The sequence below is a fragment of the Cucurbita maxima genome, unplaced genomic scaffold (genome assembly GCF_002738345.1).
Source record: "Cucurbita maxima cultivar Rimu unplaced genomic scaffold, Cmax_1.0 Cma_Scf00021, whole genome shotgun sequence".
NCBI lineage: Eukaryota > Viridiplantae > Streptophyta > Magnoliopsida > Cucurbitales > Cucurbitaceae > Cucurbita > Cucurbita maxima.
The window spans coordinates 1,115,226-1,131,630 of NW_019272037.1; the positions used below are offsets into that span (position 1 = coordinate 1,115,226).

The window sequence follows — 16,405 nt, forward strand, 5'->3', positions numbered from 1 at the left end:
CTAACTAAATCTTGTAAATAAATAAAATATACGATTAATCAAATTTATACTAACAACTCCCTAAATATCTCATATATATTCTAACTAATATATCTCCAAAATATCTTCTCAATACTGTCTCTTTGAATTTAATCATATACTTCAACTCTGTTTCATCTAATTTTGTTATTTTCTTCACCGGCGATGAACTTCCTTTTGGGTTTTGGTTTTGGATCATATGATTTTTGGATCTTCAATTCCCTTTTACTTTTCCTCTTTCCATAACTTTTGGCCTAAAAAAAAATATCGATTTTATCCTCTTTGGCCTATTTGTATCACCAGCACACCTACGATCTAAGCCTATGGCTAAAACAGATATTATCCATTTGGCCTATTAGTATCACCGACACTTATGACCCAAACCCACCGCTAAGGATATTATCTACTTTGGTCTATTAATATCACTGCTTTAAAACACATCTATTAGAGAGAGATTTTCTAAGATTAATGTAATATTAGAGAAATATAAAATTGTTAATTATTAATTTTTTTGTTCCCTATTTATCTCCTGTTATTTAAAAAGAATAATATAATAATTTTTCGTCATAATTTGAAAGAAAAATAAAATTTTAAGCGATTTTAATGAAAATAATGATAAAGCATAAGGTTAAAAGTTTTAATTCTTCCATAATTTCTACATATTTATCCATTAAAAGAATAAAATTAAATTTGATGCAAAAATTAATAAAGTTTGAGATATGAATTATATGGTATGGATTGTATGGATCATACAAATTTATTAATGTTCTAACACAATAAGAAACTTAATTAATGTTCTAACAAGTCAAATTATCTCCAGGGGCAACTCCGAGTTGGTTACAGTACTGAGTGTAGTACTCGACCCGTCGTTGAACGGTGGCAGAGTTACCGCCGTCGCATTCCAGGGCGCCATTGATGGCCCGAATGGTGGCGCCGAAGCCCTGGTTTATGACCGGCCTCACGAAGTTCATCCAGTACCACAGAGCCGTCTTGAAGGACACCACCGGGTTGGTTGCCACTATTTCTGGGTTGTTGAGCCCATCGAACCCGATGCTCTCCCCTGCGGGCCCGTAGTTGAAGTTCCACGATAGCTGGATTGGGCCTCTCCCGAAATACCCCTTGCTTGGGTTGCACGGATATTGGGTGTTCTCTTCGTCGCAGTAATCCTTTGTTGCCCCATCTATTTCTTCAATGAAGCACAAATCTGCATACAAACCCACACAAACATTATATTTATACGTTAATATGATATTGTCCACGACTCCCCACAAAAATTCATGGGTTCACCACGACTCTCCACAAAAATTTATGGGTTCATCTTAGTTTTAGAGATGTTAGGAACCACGATTCTCTACAATGATATGTTACTATCCACGGCTCCCCACAAAAATTTATGGGTTCACCCGACCCTTAACAAAAATTCATGGGTTCGTCTTAGTTTTAGAGATATTAAGAACCACGGCTCTCTACAATGATATGATACTGTCCACGGCTCCCCACAAAAATTTATAGGTTCACCACTTCCCACAAAAATTCATGGGTTCACCATGACTCTCCACAAAAATTTATGGGTTCATCTTAGTTTTAGAGATGTTAGGAACCACGATTCTCTACAATGATATGTTACTATCCACGGCTCCCCACAAAAATTTATGGGTTCATCAGACCCTCAACAAAAATTCATGGGTTCGTCTTAGTTTTAGAGATATTAAGAACCACGACTCTCTACAATGATATGATACTGTCCACAGCTCCCCACAAAAATTTATAGGTTCACCACGACTTTCCACAAAAATTCATGGGTTCACCATGACTCTCCACAAAAATTCATGGGTTCGTCTTAGTTTCAGAGATGTAGCTGGGAGGGGACGGGGAGAGAGAATGTTAGGAACCACTACTCATCACAATAGAATGATATCTTGAGGATTGTTGGGAGGGAGTCCCACATAGACTAATTTAAGAAATGATCATGGTTTATAAGTCAAGAATACGTGTTCATGAGACTTTTTGGGAAAATCGAAAGCAAAGCTATGAGAGCTTACACTCAAAGCCATGAGGTCTTTTAGGAAAACATAATATATGTCCACTTTGAGCGTATACTCTAGTGACTTTGCTTTTGGTTTCTCTAATAAGCATTATGAAGACGTATTTCTTGCTTATAAAATTATGACCATCTACTTAATTAGTCAACATTGAACACCCTCCCAACCATCCTCGTGATAATTAGCCAATATGAGACTATTTCTTTCAATAATCTTTAATAGAGAATACTTACGTCCAGTCTCGTGCGTAACATGGCCAAAGAAGGCGGCGATTTCTCTCTTCGAATCGTCGACGGACCCGATTCTTCCAAATCGGTCAAACGATTGGAGGGCTTCGAGGAAAGTTGCTCTGCTGTAGAATCCCCGGCCGGCGCAACCAGCATCCGCCTGGTTAAGAATGCCGTTGAAGAACTCCTCCGTCACGAAATCAGCCACAACGACGTCGTTCACACTAGGGGTAAGAGGCGGGATGTTGCAGGGGCCTTCTCTGCATCCTGTCCCGCAGAAATCATTGCCGGTGCCGCAGAATCCAAACCTGCTGCAGCACAGCCCTGCCGCGCAGCCGCAGTTCTGAGCCGCTGCTCCGGCGATGATTCCGACCAAAGTCACCGTTAATAGCAGTGCCCTTTGCATGACTGTGATAGTTGTTTAGAGATTGATGGGAGGGAAAGGAGAAGAGAAGAGGAGATTTATAAGGGAGAGTGAACTTTGACTTTTCAAACGAGAAGACATTTTTGGTCAATTATGTAGTCTCAATAATTGAATTAGTCAACGCGTTTGGTCAATTTTTGGTGGGTTGAGTTCATTATAATTAATAAACGTTATTTAGGTTGAAAATTAACGACCCGAACAATTAGATTAAGTCTAAAAAAATGTCTTAACCCAACCAAACTCAACCCATGAACACAGCTAATTTCCGTAAAGTAATTTTTTTTTTAATAAATGAAATTTCTATTTTAATAAACAATTTAATTTATTTTATAAAAGAAAAGTCATCTATCCTAAGCAATGAAAGTGGGAAATAAATAATTTTTGGAAAAGTCAAAAGTGGGAATAAATAATCAACAAATGCATCTCTATGAACCATATTTTCTCCAATTACATAATGGGTTCTCATTTGAAAAATATTTGAGCACCCAAAAATGACTTTTCTAGATCAATATTATCGAAATTCATATCATGAAATTAATGAAATAATTATATTAGTATTTAATATTTTTTCAGGTAGAAATTCTTGTACTAAAAAATGAAAATCAATTTTAATAGGTATTATTTTAGGAAAATGAAAATTATCTATTTAAAAATATTTACATAAAATTAAAAAAGAATTATGGAAAATTTTAACTCCGATCATCTCGAGAAAAAAAAAATGAAAAATTTAACGAAAATAAGAAATGAAATAAGAGGATTTTAGTTTCCATAAATTTATTAATTATTTATTTATAAATTTATTAATTGCAAAAAATAAGAAAAAAAATTATGTAAATTTAGATGACAATGTGGAGTGGAGTTGACTTAAAGACATCCCATATTAGAGTGTGTTATGGCAAACTTCTTCCAACTCTCTTATTCAACCGTGCATTTTGTTGACTTCAAATATTAATTAATTAATTCAATAATTATGCGTGAATTATTGAACCATCTAACTTTTAAAATATTAATTGATATTTTCATATATTAAATTACTTTCGGGCCCTGTTAATTATCGTCCATATTTTATCAATATTTATATCTACATTTTGTTGATATTCAAAACCTTACACCATTAATAAGTCCCATCTTTTTTCGATTTATTATTTTTAAATATTACTTAAATATATCCATCATTTTAAAACGTGAGAAGTTTTCACATCTTTAAAAGGAATAAAATGCTACGTTCTCATTCCCTTCTCCAGTCGATGTGGGATCTCATAGTCACGAAGTGCTCTAGTTAACCAGGTTAACTGCAAATGCATCTTATTTCAAACATGGTCTACCAGTTTTGAAGTATAAACATGGGAGGATTGGATTAAAACATGATCCGTATTGCAAGGGAAAGGAGTGGTGATGGGGTGAAAACATCTCTTAGTTTGTGATCATTGGTTGTCTATTCTGTTCTATTCTTCGATCAGTAAAGGACAAAATGAAAACAAAGAGTTCTATGATGGTGGAGATGGTGACAAAAGACCTCCAAGCAGTGGTGGGGGCGGTGGCAGTGGTGGTGCCGGGGATAGCTCTAGTGGATGTGAGGATGATAGCAGCCTTGCAGGAATTATGGAAGAGACACTGCAAGTGTGGTACCTCTAGACTAATTATTCATATGGTAACAAGAAGTTACAACAAAGCTTGGCTTATCTTTTCCTGTTTATTCATGGTAACATGAAGTATCTAGTTGGAGGCAAGAGCGCTGGTTTGAAGCGATTAATGTATCAATGGGGAAGGTTTTACTAAAAACTCACTCTAAAGAAGCTATATGATGATGAGTATGTTCGAAACCATGACCCTCTACAATGGTATGATATTGTCCACTTTGAATAAATGTTCTCGTGGCTTTGCTGTTGATTTCACCAAAAGAGTACATACCAATGGAACCCGTGTTCTTTACTTACTCACGATCTTTCTCTTAATTAGCCACTTAATTAGCCAATGTAAGACATCTCCTCTCAATAATCCTCAACAAAATTCATCTGAAAAGATATAGTTCAAATAAATTATAACAAGAATTATGAAACTCCTAACAGTTCCAAAAACCATGACACAACTGAGTTGGGAAGTCTGTATTCTGCTTAAATGAACCAAAAGTAGTTACTTCCAGACAATTCTACAATAAAATCACATGTATATTTTAAATCTTGTTTAAGTTAAAAAATGGCCAAGCAAAGGACAAGATCAAGTATTCTTTCCTCTTCATTTTCCTAGAAATTATGGGAAAGCATTACACTCATCATCAGGTCAAAGGATCATCGTGAAAAGAAGGGTAGCGAAGAAATAGTTACACTACCTTGAGGACCTACAGAAGCAAGAGAGCCTCCCTTTACACTTTCCTGGGTTTTTTCTTCAGACCCTTCTCTGCCTCTGCTGCCTTCTTCTTGTCCTTTCTCTCTCTCTTTTTGAGAGCAGTCATGTGGGCTTTAAGAATGGTTGAGTAGGAAGCTTGAAATCTCAGGTGATCTTTTGCTCCAACCTAGCCAGTTCATAGGAAAATGTTACAAATGCTTCGAATTCAAGAAAGCTAGAAACCTCTGAAATAAGTACGTGGTAGAATACAAATTAGACAATAATAGAGATAATAAGATCTGAAAATGTGAAATGGTTACATGTTATTGAAGTTCTAATAAAGGGTTTGGTTTCTGTTTGCCAAAAAGAATGAAACGAATAAAAGATGATTCAAAACTCAAGTGGAAGAAAAAACTAATACATTAAGAAACGAGAGGGAGGAATGAAGGGGTGGAATCCTTATATTACTAGAAAAACTTGAATGCTGAAGCCAAATTTACAATTCAGAAGAGAGATAGAGAAGAGGAGAGGGGGGAAGACTGTAGGAGATGAGTCAATACTTACAGAAGTTGAAATTGTCTTCTTCCCGTCAGTTGCACGAATGAGGCATCGGTATTCGATGGGTTGACCAGCAGTGGTCATTTTATTTCTCTGCACTTTGGACTTCAGTGATGCTACAACAATATGAGATACAAGATACTTTAAACCTAATCAGACTCCTAGATATTACCACAAAGGTACATGAAACAAATCAACAGCGCTGATATGGACATACATCGTTTTAGAGTAACCCAGACTGAACCCTTCTCGGTACTGCGCTCAAACATGCTAGTAAGTTCATTGAGAAAAGGGTCTAGCTGCAGTAGAACCTAAATCAAAAGAATAGGAACTTGACAACGTCAAAATCAAACTAAAGTATCTTGTTCTTGAATGAAACATATGATGTTAATTATGCATACATTTCAGAATTTGGATAGATAGAGTCCATAAACATATGATTTTGATTATTGTCCCAATATCAGTAAAACAAATAATGCCAATTATGCACATCTCACTGTTCGGACAAATAAATTCCATAAATCAAGCCAATTCAAGTATTGTTCAAATACCAGTGAGACAACAACTATACTTGATATTGCAATTGTGTTCTTGCCACTTTTCAATTTACTTAATTTCTCGGTTGTTTGATGTTTCTTGTCATTTTTTGCGACATTCAGTCAATCCTATCAAACCTTAGTTATTTTCAGACTCTACAAGCGTACATCTTCAATAGATTTGAAATCTTCTGCTAATCTTACACCGAAGTGAAATGGAAGCACCATGATCCTGGTATGTACACATGACTTCCAAGTAGAATCTGCAAGATTTTAGCAACAACATTTCCGACTGCAGTGAATTTTTAGCAACTGTACACAATTCCAATAGTGAATCCTCTCTTTGGTGGAAACTCATGAGTGTATATGCCTGGGTGAGCTCATATAAATAGTGGAATCACTTCTCTTTGAAGAAAGAATTTGTACGTTCAGTGATCATTAATCAAACCATAAGGGTCGATCTGGCTTTTCGATTCAATGAAAGCTAAAATTTCAATCAAACAAAGTTAGAAAGAAAACATTGGGGAACCTATTACAGTGCTTAAAATATAAACACCTCAACATCAGGACTTATCCTTAGCTCAATACATATTCAAATTTAACAACAGGATAGTTGAGTATATATAAAGCCTTGAGTGAGAGAGATCCTAAATTCTTTCTATTGGACCATTGGCAGAGAAAATTACTAGGTTGCACAAGGAAGTGTTGGAAGAAAAAAATCCCTAAGACTAATCCAAAATATGCAGAAGCTGCAAATGAACACAGGAGAACCATAGGACGGTATGATGAAGCATAGGCTAAATCCATTGCCAAACAGGAGAAGTCCATCCCAAAAGTTGAGAGAATACTCTCTGAGAACAAAGTTGTATTTCAAAATGATTCAAAAGCTTCCTATTACAATCTGAAAGTGGCTACTTATATTCTTACAAGAAAATAAGATAATTAACTAATTAATCTAACAAATACGCTAATGTTAAATAATGTATACAAATAATCTAACAATCCTTCTACATCACGGTATGCCTTGTCCAATAGGAACTTCAAACAAACTATGGATTCAAATACCATATAACTTACATACTTCTAAAGTCTCAAGACTTAGCAAAGTATCACGAACCATATGAATACGAATTGGCGAATAAACTCAAAGACGAGTGTAACGTTCAAGGGTGAAAATGATGTGACATAGCACTTGAACCTTTTATCCTAGTTCAGCCAATACCATCAACCAGTCGATATATTCTTTTGTCATTTTCTACCATAAGGGAATAAATCCATTGATTGGTAGTTTGTTACGGACCAAACTGCCATTGAAGAGCCTGACTCGACAAATTCGACAATTCTTTTTGCCAAATTTGAATGAGAGAACTAAACTTCGTGCAACAGAATTGATTCACACCATGACTATCAGCCAATAAAAACCCAAAAATGTGATAAATTAAACATTATATCATGATTAAGATCAGAAACACACAACTAGGCCCAATTTTCTCCGCTCAAACAGAAAAACCAACCATTGAAAAGGAGACCCAGCTGAGTAGTGCCCGTGGAACTGGAGAAAGTGTGCAATGCAGTACACGCAACTTGAATTTGACAGACCTATAATTGCAGTAATTAACAAGAAAAATCCTGAAAGAACAAGTACACATATATCCAAACGGAAGTAAAAACAAGTTGGTTGTCGAAAAATGATCAAAATCAACACCGACCCCCATACACCCGTTAACTAGGTCCAATTCTGTCATCAAGATCAATGATTAAAATGCAGATTAGAACAGCGTTTTCAACAATCGAGGTAGCTGTATCGTGAAAATGTAGAAGAGTTCAATCAAGACATGAGTAAAACGAAGAGAAAAGGAAACTACCATGGCAATGGCGACGGCTGAGGTATGGATCTTGAGAAGCACGATGTCCTGGTCCGATCGACGTCCGTTCAACGGAGTAGACGATCCAGTAGCGACAGAGAGAGGGAAAACAATTATACTTTTTTTCCTCTAACAAAATCGGACCTCCTAGGGGTGTAAATCAGTTCGGTTTAATCGAACCGACCGATTTGGTTGTCTGTATAAGTGTGAACCAATCCGAACCAGTCGACCAGGTGGTTCGAGTTGGTTCGGTACGTTTTCCGTTGGTCACTTGATCTGTAAAAGGGTAAAAGGGGGATTTTTATTTTGTAAATTCTCGACAGAAATGCTACTCAATTCATCACCTAATAATTAAAACTTTAAATTAATAATTGGATAAATTTAAAATTTAAAATTTTATAAATAGCAATTGACTTGGTCAAACCGAAAAAAATACTGCTCAAATAGCAATTTATGAACTCGAGTTACTGGAAAGGGTTAGTATCTGAGAATACATTTGATTGACTCGCCTTCACATTTCTAGACTGTTCTCAAATGCTTTGATCAAATTGGGGTTGGTAAAGGTTAGTATAGTCAATCCTTTGCTCAATGGGTTATTTAGGATGGTTAAGATTTATTTTAGATAATAAAATTATTTTTAACTGTAATTATAAACTTTAAGTTCATTGTTCTTTAATGTAGGGACGATATAACAAAAAAAATGTCAACCTACTAATGGGCTCGTGAGTTGAAGATTGGGTAGTTTGGATTGTTCGAATTCTCAGTCATAGGAATACTCCAAGCTTTTTGAGTTCAACAGTATACACGAGTGTTGATTCGAACTGTTGTATATATCTTAACCCAACTTCATTCCTTCAACCAATAATGTTACTTAAACGACTCTCCAATCCAATCACTACAGTAAAGAATTACTATATTTAAAAAATAATTTTTAAATAAAAAGAGGCGATATCTTTTATCTTCCATATATATATATATAAAAGAATATTAGTTGGTTGGGTTTGCCATATATATACAAAAGATGAAAGTGTTCATCAATCATCATTTTCTTTTGAATGAAGAACATCAATCCCACTTTAAGTAATTAAGCTTTTTCCCCCATTTTCCCATACCTCTTTTAAGTCATATTCATGTTGTCAAGGAAAGATGACCCATCTTTAGTTCCAACCCTCTTTCTATTGGTGGATTCCAACCATTTTATATTATCTACTTTTAAATTTTAATCGTCGGGATTAGATTAAAGATGTCCGTCATATATGACACCCAAATAAATGAGGGATATATGAACAAATTGAGACCACATTTGAATGAAAGCAATTATGAGAATAGGATTACTAAGAAAGTCTTACTTTTCTTATAAGAATTGAAAGTTTCTCCCTTTGTAGCTCAATCATACAAACTCCAAATTTAAACGTCGTTGGGCGGTAAGAACAAGGCATCCTAAAAATACTTGTGTGAGATCTCACATCAGTTGGAGACCTCTCCCTAATAGACACGTTTTAAAACTTTGAGGGAGAATCTTTTGAAGGAAAAACTCAAAGAAAACAATATTTGCTAACAAATTTCAAATTTTGGACGTGGACATGATCATTATGGTGTTGTTAGACGTAGAAATGGGTCGTTATTGGTATTGTTGGACTTGCAAACCACGAACTACCTAGTGAATAACGCAAACTAAAAATATCTTTGTTCTTTCGAGAATATTATTTGCACTTATGGGAAAAAGGGTTTTGCATTTATCTTGATTTAAGCACTTTATATGAAAGGAAACATTGCTTTTGGAGAAAACATTTACATCAAATTGGAGTTTTGCATCAACTTTTTTAAAGCAACTTCCAAGAACCACACATCACACTTACTAAATCTAACGAGTCATCATATTACGTCTTTTTCTCTCCCCCTAAGAATTAGGTCATTATTCATCGATACTTTTAACTCGTAATTACATTATCAGTATTTTTTTACTCTTCTTTTATAATTCGACGGAATATATTCCATTATATTTTGTTTTTTTCTTCTTATTTTAAGAATAAAAATATTCGATCGTATTTTAAATATTTCTATTAGTAGTAAATAATATTAAAAATAAAGTCTTTGTTAGATTTTTTTTGTATGGTTTAGTATTATCATTTAATTTAAAAATATAATAACTAAATTTAAACACTAAAAATTGATATACCAAAACTCTTCTTTTTTTAGTTCTAAAAATTATATATAATATATATATATATTTTGACAAATTCAAATAAAACTACAAAAAGTATTAATTTTTTTAATTAAAAATTAATATATACTTCTTTTCACTTTTCTTTTTTTAAAAATCTAATACAAATGCTGCATTTTTTTTACTAAACTTAAACAAAATATTATTTAAATTGTCATATCAATAAAATTATGATTAATGGGATTAATCAAGAAAACAAAAAATTTAAATTAATTTTTGTGTCATTCTGACGTCATCCCTAAGTTTGAAAAATAAAGCTAATAAGATATTTTTTTTAGTATAAAGTTTTTTTTAATTAAAAATCATCATTGTGCTCTATTATTGGCCACAAAATTAATTTTTATGTGATAAATTAGTAAAAAAAAATATAATATACCCATGATTTTTTTTTAATCCCATAATATTATTTATCGACCGTTACAAGGCCGCTGTATTTGTATTTTGATTACAAAAAAAGAAAAAAAAAAGAATATTTTAGAAAAATCTTGAACTTTATTTTAAACATATCATGGACTGAAATTTCTCATGCGTTGACTTTAGTCAACGTCCCATCCCTCCCATTTCTTTCTGCTCCTCTTATTTATTCACTTCTTTCTCTTCCATTTTCTTCTACCCAGAAACCAAAAAGGACAGAAAAAAAAGACCCATTTCCAGAATTTTCTTTTATGGGTTAAAGTTCTTAGCTTTTGCTGGAAATCCCATAAAGAGTTTCGTTATTTCTTTTTGGTCCCTGTTTGTGTGTGGGTTTTTAGAAGGGGCAATGGAGGGAGGATTCCATGGAAGCACTGATGGTTCAGCTTTCAAACAATGCTTCTCTCTGGCTTGGAAGAATCCTTATGTTCTTCGTCTTGCTTTCTCTGCTGGAATTGGTGGCCTTCTTTTTGGCTATGACACTGGTAATTATAATCCCAAACACTTTTCTTCTCCATTTTTGCTTAGATTGAAAATCAAACGGTGTTTTTTTATGGGTTTTGTGTGGTTTTGCAGGAGTCATTTCTGGAGCTCTTCTTTACATCAGGGATAACTTCAAGGCTGTGGATAAAAGCACTGTTTTACAGGTGATTATTTGATTTATAAGCTTGTTTAGCAAAGAATTTAAGGTTCATCCCATGGGGTATTAAGAATTTTGATCCTTTTTGTTTACTTTTCTATAATTACAAGCTTGTCTCCCTTCGTTGGGAGGAAACGAAACACCCTCTATAAGGGCGTGGAATCCTCTCTCTAGCAAACGCGTTTTAAAAATCTTGAGGGGAAGCTCGAAAGGAAAACTCAAAAGAGGACAATATCGGCTAGTGGTGGGCCTAGGCAATTATAAATGATATCGGAGTAAGATATTGAGTGATGTGCCAGCGAGGAGGTTGTTCCCCGAAGGGGTGTGGGTAGACACGAGGCGGTATGCCAGTAAAGACTATGAGCCCCGAAGGGGGTGGATTTAGTAGAGGTCCCAGACGCTGGGCCTCGAAGGAGGTGGATAGACACGAGGCGGTATGCTAGTAAAGATGCTGGCCCCCAAAGGGTGTGGATTTAGTAAGGGTCCCACATCGATTGGAGAAAGGAATGAGGGTCAGCGAGGATGCTGGGCCCTGAAGAAGTGTGGATTTAGTAGGGGCCCCGAAGGAGGTGGATTTAGTAGGGGTCCCACATCGATGGGAGAAAGGAACGAGGGTCAGTGAGGACATTGGACCCTGAAGGAGAGTGGATTTAGTAGGGTGTCCCACATCAATTGGAGAAAGGAATAAGTTCCAGCGACGACGCTGGGCCGTGAAGGGGGTGAATTGTGAGATTCTATGTCGTTTGAGGAGGAGAACGAAACACCCTTCATAAGAACGTTTTAAAAACCTTGAGGGAAAGCGGAGAGCCGTTACAAAAGTCTTCCGAGTCATTTTGTGATTAGTTTTGGGAACAAGTGTCAATAGCTGATTGTCTTCATCTTTCAACCTTCCTCTTATCCACTAGATTTCTGTATTGTTTCTAGATTAGTCAATACTTACCTTGATAAACAAAAGTTAATTAGATGTTTAATTTTTCTTAAGCTTTCTAGAAAAAGTGTATGATAATTAAGGGTTTCTAGCAATGCAAGTGAAGCTCCTATTGATGATGGTATTAAAATCAAACAGGAAACCATAGTGAGCATGGCAATAGGAGGTGCCATAATAGGAGCAGCAATGGGAGGATGGATGAACGACAGATATGGGAGAAGAACTGTAATTCTCATAGCAGATTTGCTCTTCTTCATTGGAGCTGTGGTAATGGCAGCTTCACCCAACCCTTCCCTTCTCATTGTCGGTCGAGTTTTCGTCGGACTTGGTGTGGGAATGGCTTCCATGACCTCCCCTCTCTACATCTCTGAGGCTTCCCCTTCAAGAATCCGTGGTGCCCTTGTCAGCACCAACGGTTTTCTCATCACTGGTGGCCAGTTTCTCTCCTATCTAATCAACCTCGCTTTTACAAAGGCACCAGGCACATGGCGATGGATGCTTGGGGTTGCAGGCATTCCAGCTCTCTTGCAGTTTATCTTAATGTTCTTGCTTCCCGAGTCACCTAGATGGCTATACCGCAAGGTAATCTAATCTTATCGCTTTCGAAAGTTCAAGGACATAATAGACACGAACTAACCTGTTTCAAGTTGAACAGGGAAGATTAGAAGAGGCGGAAAGGATACTAAGAAAAATATATTCGGAAAACGAGGTAGAGGCGGAGATTCAGGATCTTAAGGAATCGGTTGAAGCAGAGATCAAGGAAAAGGAGTCTTGTGAGAGGGTTAGCTTGATGAAGATATTGAGAACCAAAACAGTGAGAAGGGGGCTTTATGCAGGGGTTGGGCTCCAGATTTTCCAGCAATTTGTGGGCATAAACACAGTGATGTACTACAGCCCATCTATAGTTCAGCTGGCTGGCTTTGCTTCTAATGAGACAGCACTGCTGCTATCACTGGTCACAGCTGGGCTCAATGCATTGGGCTCCATTGTGAGCATATATTTCATTGATAGAACAGGGAGGAAGAAGCTTCTAGTGTTCAGCTTATTTGGTGTCATAGTTTCTCTTGGTGTGCTATCAGCAGTGTTTCATGAAACAACATCTCACTCTCCGTTAGTGAGCTCTGGAGCCAGTCCACTCAAAGCTTACACATGCCCTGACTACAGTTTTGCTAGCAATGCTGCTTCTTGGGACTGTATGAAGTGTTTGAAAGCCTCATCTCCTGATTGTGGTTTCTGTGCTTCAGAATCTAATAAGGTAAAAAAAAGAACGATACCAATCTAATTATTAACCTGTTTAGAATGGTTTTCGTAGCTAAAATCACGTCAAAATGAGAGAGGTTTTAAGAATATGCAATTTGAGTGATTTCTTGACAACTTCTCGATGAAAGGATTAGAGTTCGAATAGAAATAATGTTCACTCTCAGGAACAGTTCAGAGTTTGGATAGGTATAATCTTCACTTTTAGAAACCGTTAGAAACCGTTCAAAGTTTGGATAGGAATAGTCTTCACTTTTAAAAACAGTTCAAGACAAGTAGATAGCGTGACTAGGGTCGTAGGGAATGCAAGAAAATGCTAGGGTGGTTAAGTATGGAATCTTGAAATAATCCTATTTGAGTGGTTTCTTGAGAACTTTCCTACGAAAGGACTTGAGTTTGTCGAGAATTGTCTTTCGCCCTCAAAAACAGTTCAAGACAAGTATGTAGCATAACTAGGTAGTACGAAATGCAAGAGCGGTTAAGTATGAATCTTGGAACAATCCTATTTGAGTGACTTCTTGAGAACATTCCTCTAAAAGAACTTGAGTTCGTCGGTAAGAATAGGGACATATAGAAAGCGCTACTATGTCGTAAGGAAAATGCTAGGCCCGTTAAGTATCGTGTTCATTCTTTTTTGTTGATGTGTTTCAACATGGTTGTTTGCAGCTGTTTCCTGGAGAATGTCTGGTAGCTAATGAGACCGTGAAGCAACTATGCCATAGTGGAAACAGGCTATGGTACACCAGGGGATGTCCCAGCAGATTTGGGTGGCTTGCACTCATTGGCCTTGCTCTCTACATCATTTTCTTCTCTCCAGGAATGGGAACTGTGCCATGGATAGTGAACTCTGAGATATATCCTTTAAGGTATCGTGGAGTGTGTGGAGGAATAGCAGCCACAGCCAATTGGGTATCAAACCTTATTGTTGCTCAGTCCTTCCTATCATTAACCCAAGCAATAGGGCCTTCCTGGACGTTCCTGATATTTGGATTGATTTCAGTAGTAGCACTTATGTTTGTCCTCATATTTGTGCCTGAAACTAAGGGCCTTCCCATTGAGGAGATCGAGCAGATGCTTGAGAACAGGGCTTTGCATTTCAAGTTCTGGGAGAACAGGGCAGATCTGTTGCCCAAAAGCTAAGCGCCTGAAAAAAACAGTACCATAAGTAGTGTTATATAACATGTGTTCATACAAGAGTGGTTCGATTCTATAGTTTTCGTGTTTGTTAATGGTGTCAATCGTGGGTAATGTGTTAATTCACATAAAGAATTCTCCAAAAGGGTCGCTGTGATTGCTTCTGCCACCGTCTATCTTGCCGGAGGAGTGGAATCAGGCATAGCCGGTGGCCTTGGTGCCAATCGCCTCCGTGGATAGACGGGTCCGCCGCTCCGCCGCCCCGCCGCCACTGCGATTCAGTTCTACGATCTTCAAGATCGCCCAGCAAAGCCGTCGAGTGGCTGATTGAAGCAGCTTCTGAACCCATCATCCAACAGGTATTTCAAGAACACATCATCCAATCATCATATTTAATAAAATAAAATAAAATCCATTTTGTTTCCCTCTTCTTTAAATGGCCGTTTCGGTGTTTACCGTTGTGATTTTTTAAATATATAAATTGCATCTTTGTTTTTTTTTTTTTTTATTGACGTACCCGGTTCATGCTATTAAATAGGGTGCTTCAAATTATTTTGATCAAAGTATGAGATTTCAAATCCGTAAAAAATAAGAATGAATTATTCCTTATAAAGATATAATAATTTATTTCTAGTAGACACATTTTAGGAGTATTCCGTAACAGTCTCTTTCTAATAGACACATTTCAAAACTGAAAATTTGGAAGGGAAGTCCAAAGAGAACAATATCAGCTAGGGGTAGGCTTGAGCTATTACAAATGGTATTAGAGCCAGACACCGAGCAATGTGTCAGTGAGGACGTTGGTTCTCAAGGAGGGTGGATTGTGAGATCCCATGTCGGTTGAGAGAAAAAACGAAGCATTTCTTATAAGGGTGTCAACCTCTCCCTAAAACTTTTTTTTCTAGAGTGTGGGAGTTTCTCTCTAATAGTCATGTTTTAAAAACCTTGAAGAGAAGTTCAAAAGGAAAAATACATTACATCAATAGAGCGTGATTTAACAGGGAAGTAAAAATGGCATAAAAAAGTAAAGGGATAGAGAGTGGAAGAAGAGGAGGGCGTGTGTTCGAGTTCAACAAAGACTTCACTTCACGTGCATTCTCAACTCTACAAAGCTGAGAAAAGAAGATGTTTCATGTGAGAAACAGCTAATTCATTCATTAATTTTTGTTTATTTGAGTAATAGAGAAGTTGGAAGACTCAAGCAGCAGCTAAGTCTGCATTATTTATTTAAGCTGTAATTAGATGGATGATACTCATCTATGACAGGGAAGCAAATATGACACGTGCATATAATATTATTCCTTTCATGGTCACACATGTTTATGTATATACTATGATCATCCATCTAATGATATTAAGAGTCCTGTTTTTTATTCAAGAAATAATTGACATACAATCATCATCCAATCTAAGAGAAACAACAAATTACCAGTTGTTCATAAAGGGTCGAAGATCTCAAATTGGTCAAGCTTTCAAGTTAGAGCTAAAACATCTTTACATAAGAGGAAAAAAAGAAAGATGAGTGAGTGGAAATGGACTCCCATAAGATGAGTGAGTGGAAATGGACTCCCATTTTGAAGATCTGCCAAACTTCAAGATCTTCGTGCCGACCCGTTGCCAATAAACTTTTCGGCCTCAAATAGGAAATGATACTCTAAATCATAGAACTATAATGAAATATACGATCAACCAACATTTATCAAATTTGAAAAAAAGGGCAAAAGAAATGATTTGATGCTCTTATTTTGATTTCTCGAACCAAGAGAGATCCATGAATCATCATAACATGTGCAAAATAGGACCAACCAGCCAAAGT

The 16,405-nt window shown here is 36.3% G+C and overlaps 3 protein-coding genes across 4 annotated transcripts; 1 reads left to right on the plus strand and 2 right to left on the minus strand.

Moving 5' to 3' along the window:
• Positions 1 to 720: 720 nt before the first annotated feature.
• Positions 721 to 2,708, minus strand: LOC111495584 (endochitinase EP3). Its single transcript, XM_023145688.1, has 2 exons — positions 2,294 to 2,708; positions 721 to 1,222 (listed from the first exon to the last, which is right to left on the minus strand). Exons 1-2 carry the CDS (start codon positions 2,691 to 2,693, stop codon positions 816 to 818), a joined length of 807 nt encoding a protein of 268 aa, XP_023001456.1. The 5' UTR covers positions 2,694 to 2,708; the 3' UTR covers positions 721 to 815.
• Positions 2,709 to 4,807: 2,099 nt separating this feature from the next.
• On the minus strand, positions 4,808 to 8,134 carry LOC111495612 (signal recognition particle 14 kDa protein-like). 2 transcript variants are annotated; one of them, XM_023145724.1, is made up of 5 exons: positions 7,996 to 8,134; positions 7,645 to 7,729; positions 5,812 to 5,905; positions 5,601 to 5,710; positions 4,808 to 5,223 (listed from the first exon to the last, which is right to left on the minus strand). In XM_023145724.1, the coding sequence occupies exons 2-5, from the start codon at positions 7,645 to 7,647 to the stop codon at positions 5,074 to 5,076; spliced, it is 357 nt and encodes a 118-aa protein (XP_023001492.1). In that variant the 5' UTR covers positions 7,648 to 7,729; positions 7,996 to 8,134; the 3' UTR covers positions 4,808 to 5,073. The 2 variants fall into 2 exon arrangements, with proteins under 2 accessions (XP_023001492.1, XP_023001491.1); XM_023145723.1 differs by lacking the exon at positions 7,645 to 7,729.
• Positions 8,135 to 10,770: 2,636 nt separating this feature from the next.
• Positions 10,771 to 14,754, plus strand: LOC111495551 (probable inositol transporter 2). The gene is made up of 5 exons (XM_023145639.1): positions 10,771 to 11,115; positions 11,207 to 11,277; positions 12,337 to 12,780; positions 12,854 to 13,453; positions 14,122 to 14,754. Exons 1-5 carry the CDS (start codon positions 10,980 to 10,982, stop codon positions 14,593 to 14,595), a joined length of 1,725 nt encoding a protein of 574 aa, XP_023001407.1. The 5' UTR covers positions 10,771 to 10,979; the 3' UTR covers positions 14,596 to 14,754.
• The last annotated feature ends 1,651 nt before the right edge of the window (positions 14,755 to 16,405 follow it).

Coding starts and splice junctions, on each gene's coding strand:
- LOC111495584 (XM_023145688.1), bottom strand. CDS start 2,693: ATGCAAAGGGCACTGCTATTAACGGTGACTTTGGTCGGAATCATCGCC. Junction 1,223..2,293: donor TGTTACGCACGAGACTGGAC/GTAAGTATTCTC, acceptor GTTTGTATGCAG/ATTTGTGCTTCATTGAAGAA.
- LOC111495551 (XM_023145639.1), top strand. CDS start 10,980: ATGGAGGGAGGATTCCATGGAAGCACTGATGGTTCAGCTTTCAAACAA. Junction 11,116..11,206: donor TCTTTTTGGCTATGACACTG/GTAATTATAATC, acceptor GTGGTTTTGCAG/GAGTCATTTCTGGAGCTCTT. Junction 11,278..12,336: donor ATAAAAGCACTGTTTTACAG/GTGATTATTTGA, acceptor AAAATCAAACAG/GAAACCATAGTGAGCATGGC.
- LOC111495612 (XM_023145723.1), bottom strand. Junction 5,711..5,811: donor CTGGGTTACTCTAAAACGAT/GTATGTCCATAT, acceptor ATATTGTTGTAG/CATCACTGAAGTCCAAAGTG. Junction 5,224..5,600: donor AGAAGACAATTTCAACTTCT/GTAAGTATTGAC, acceptor TGAACTGGCTAG/GTTGGAGCAAAAGATCACCT.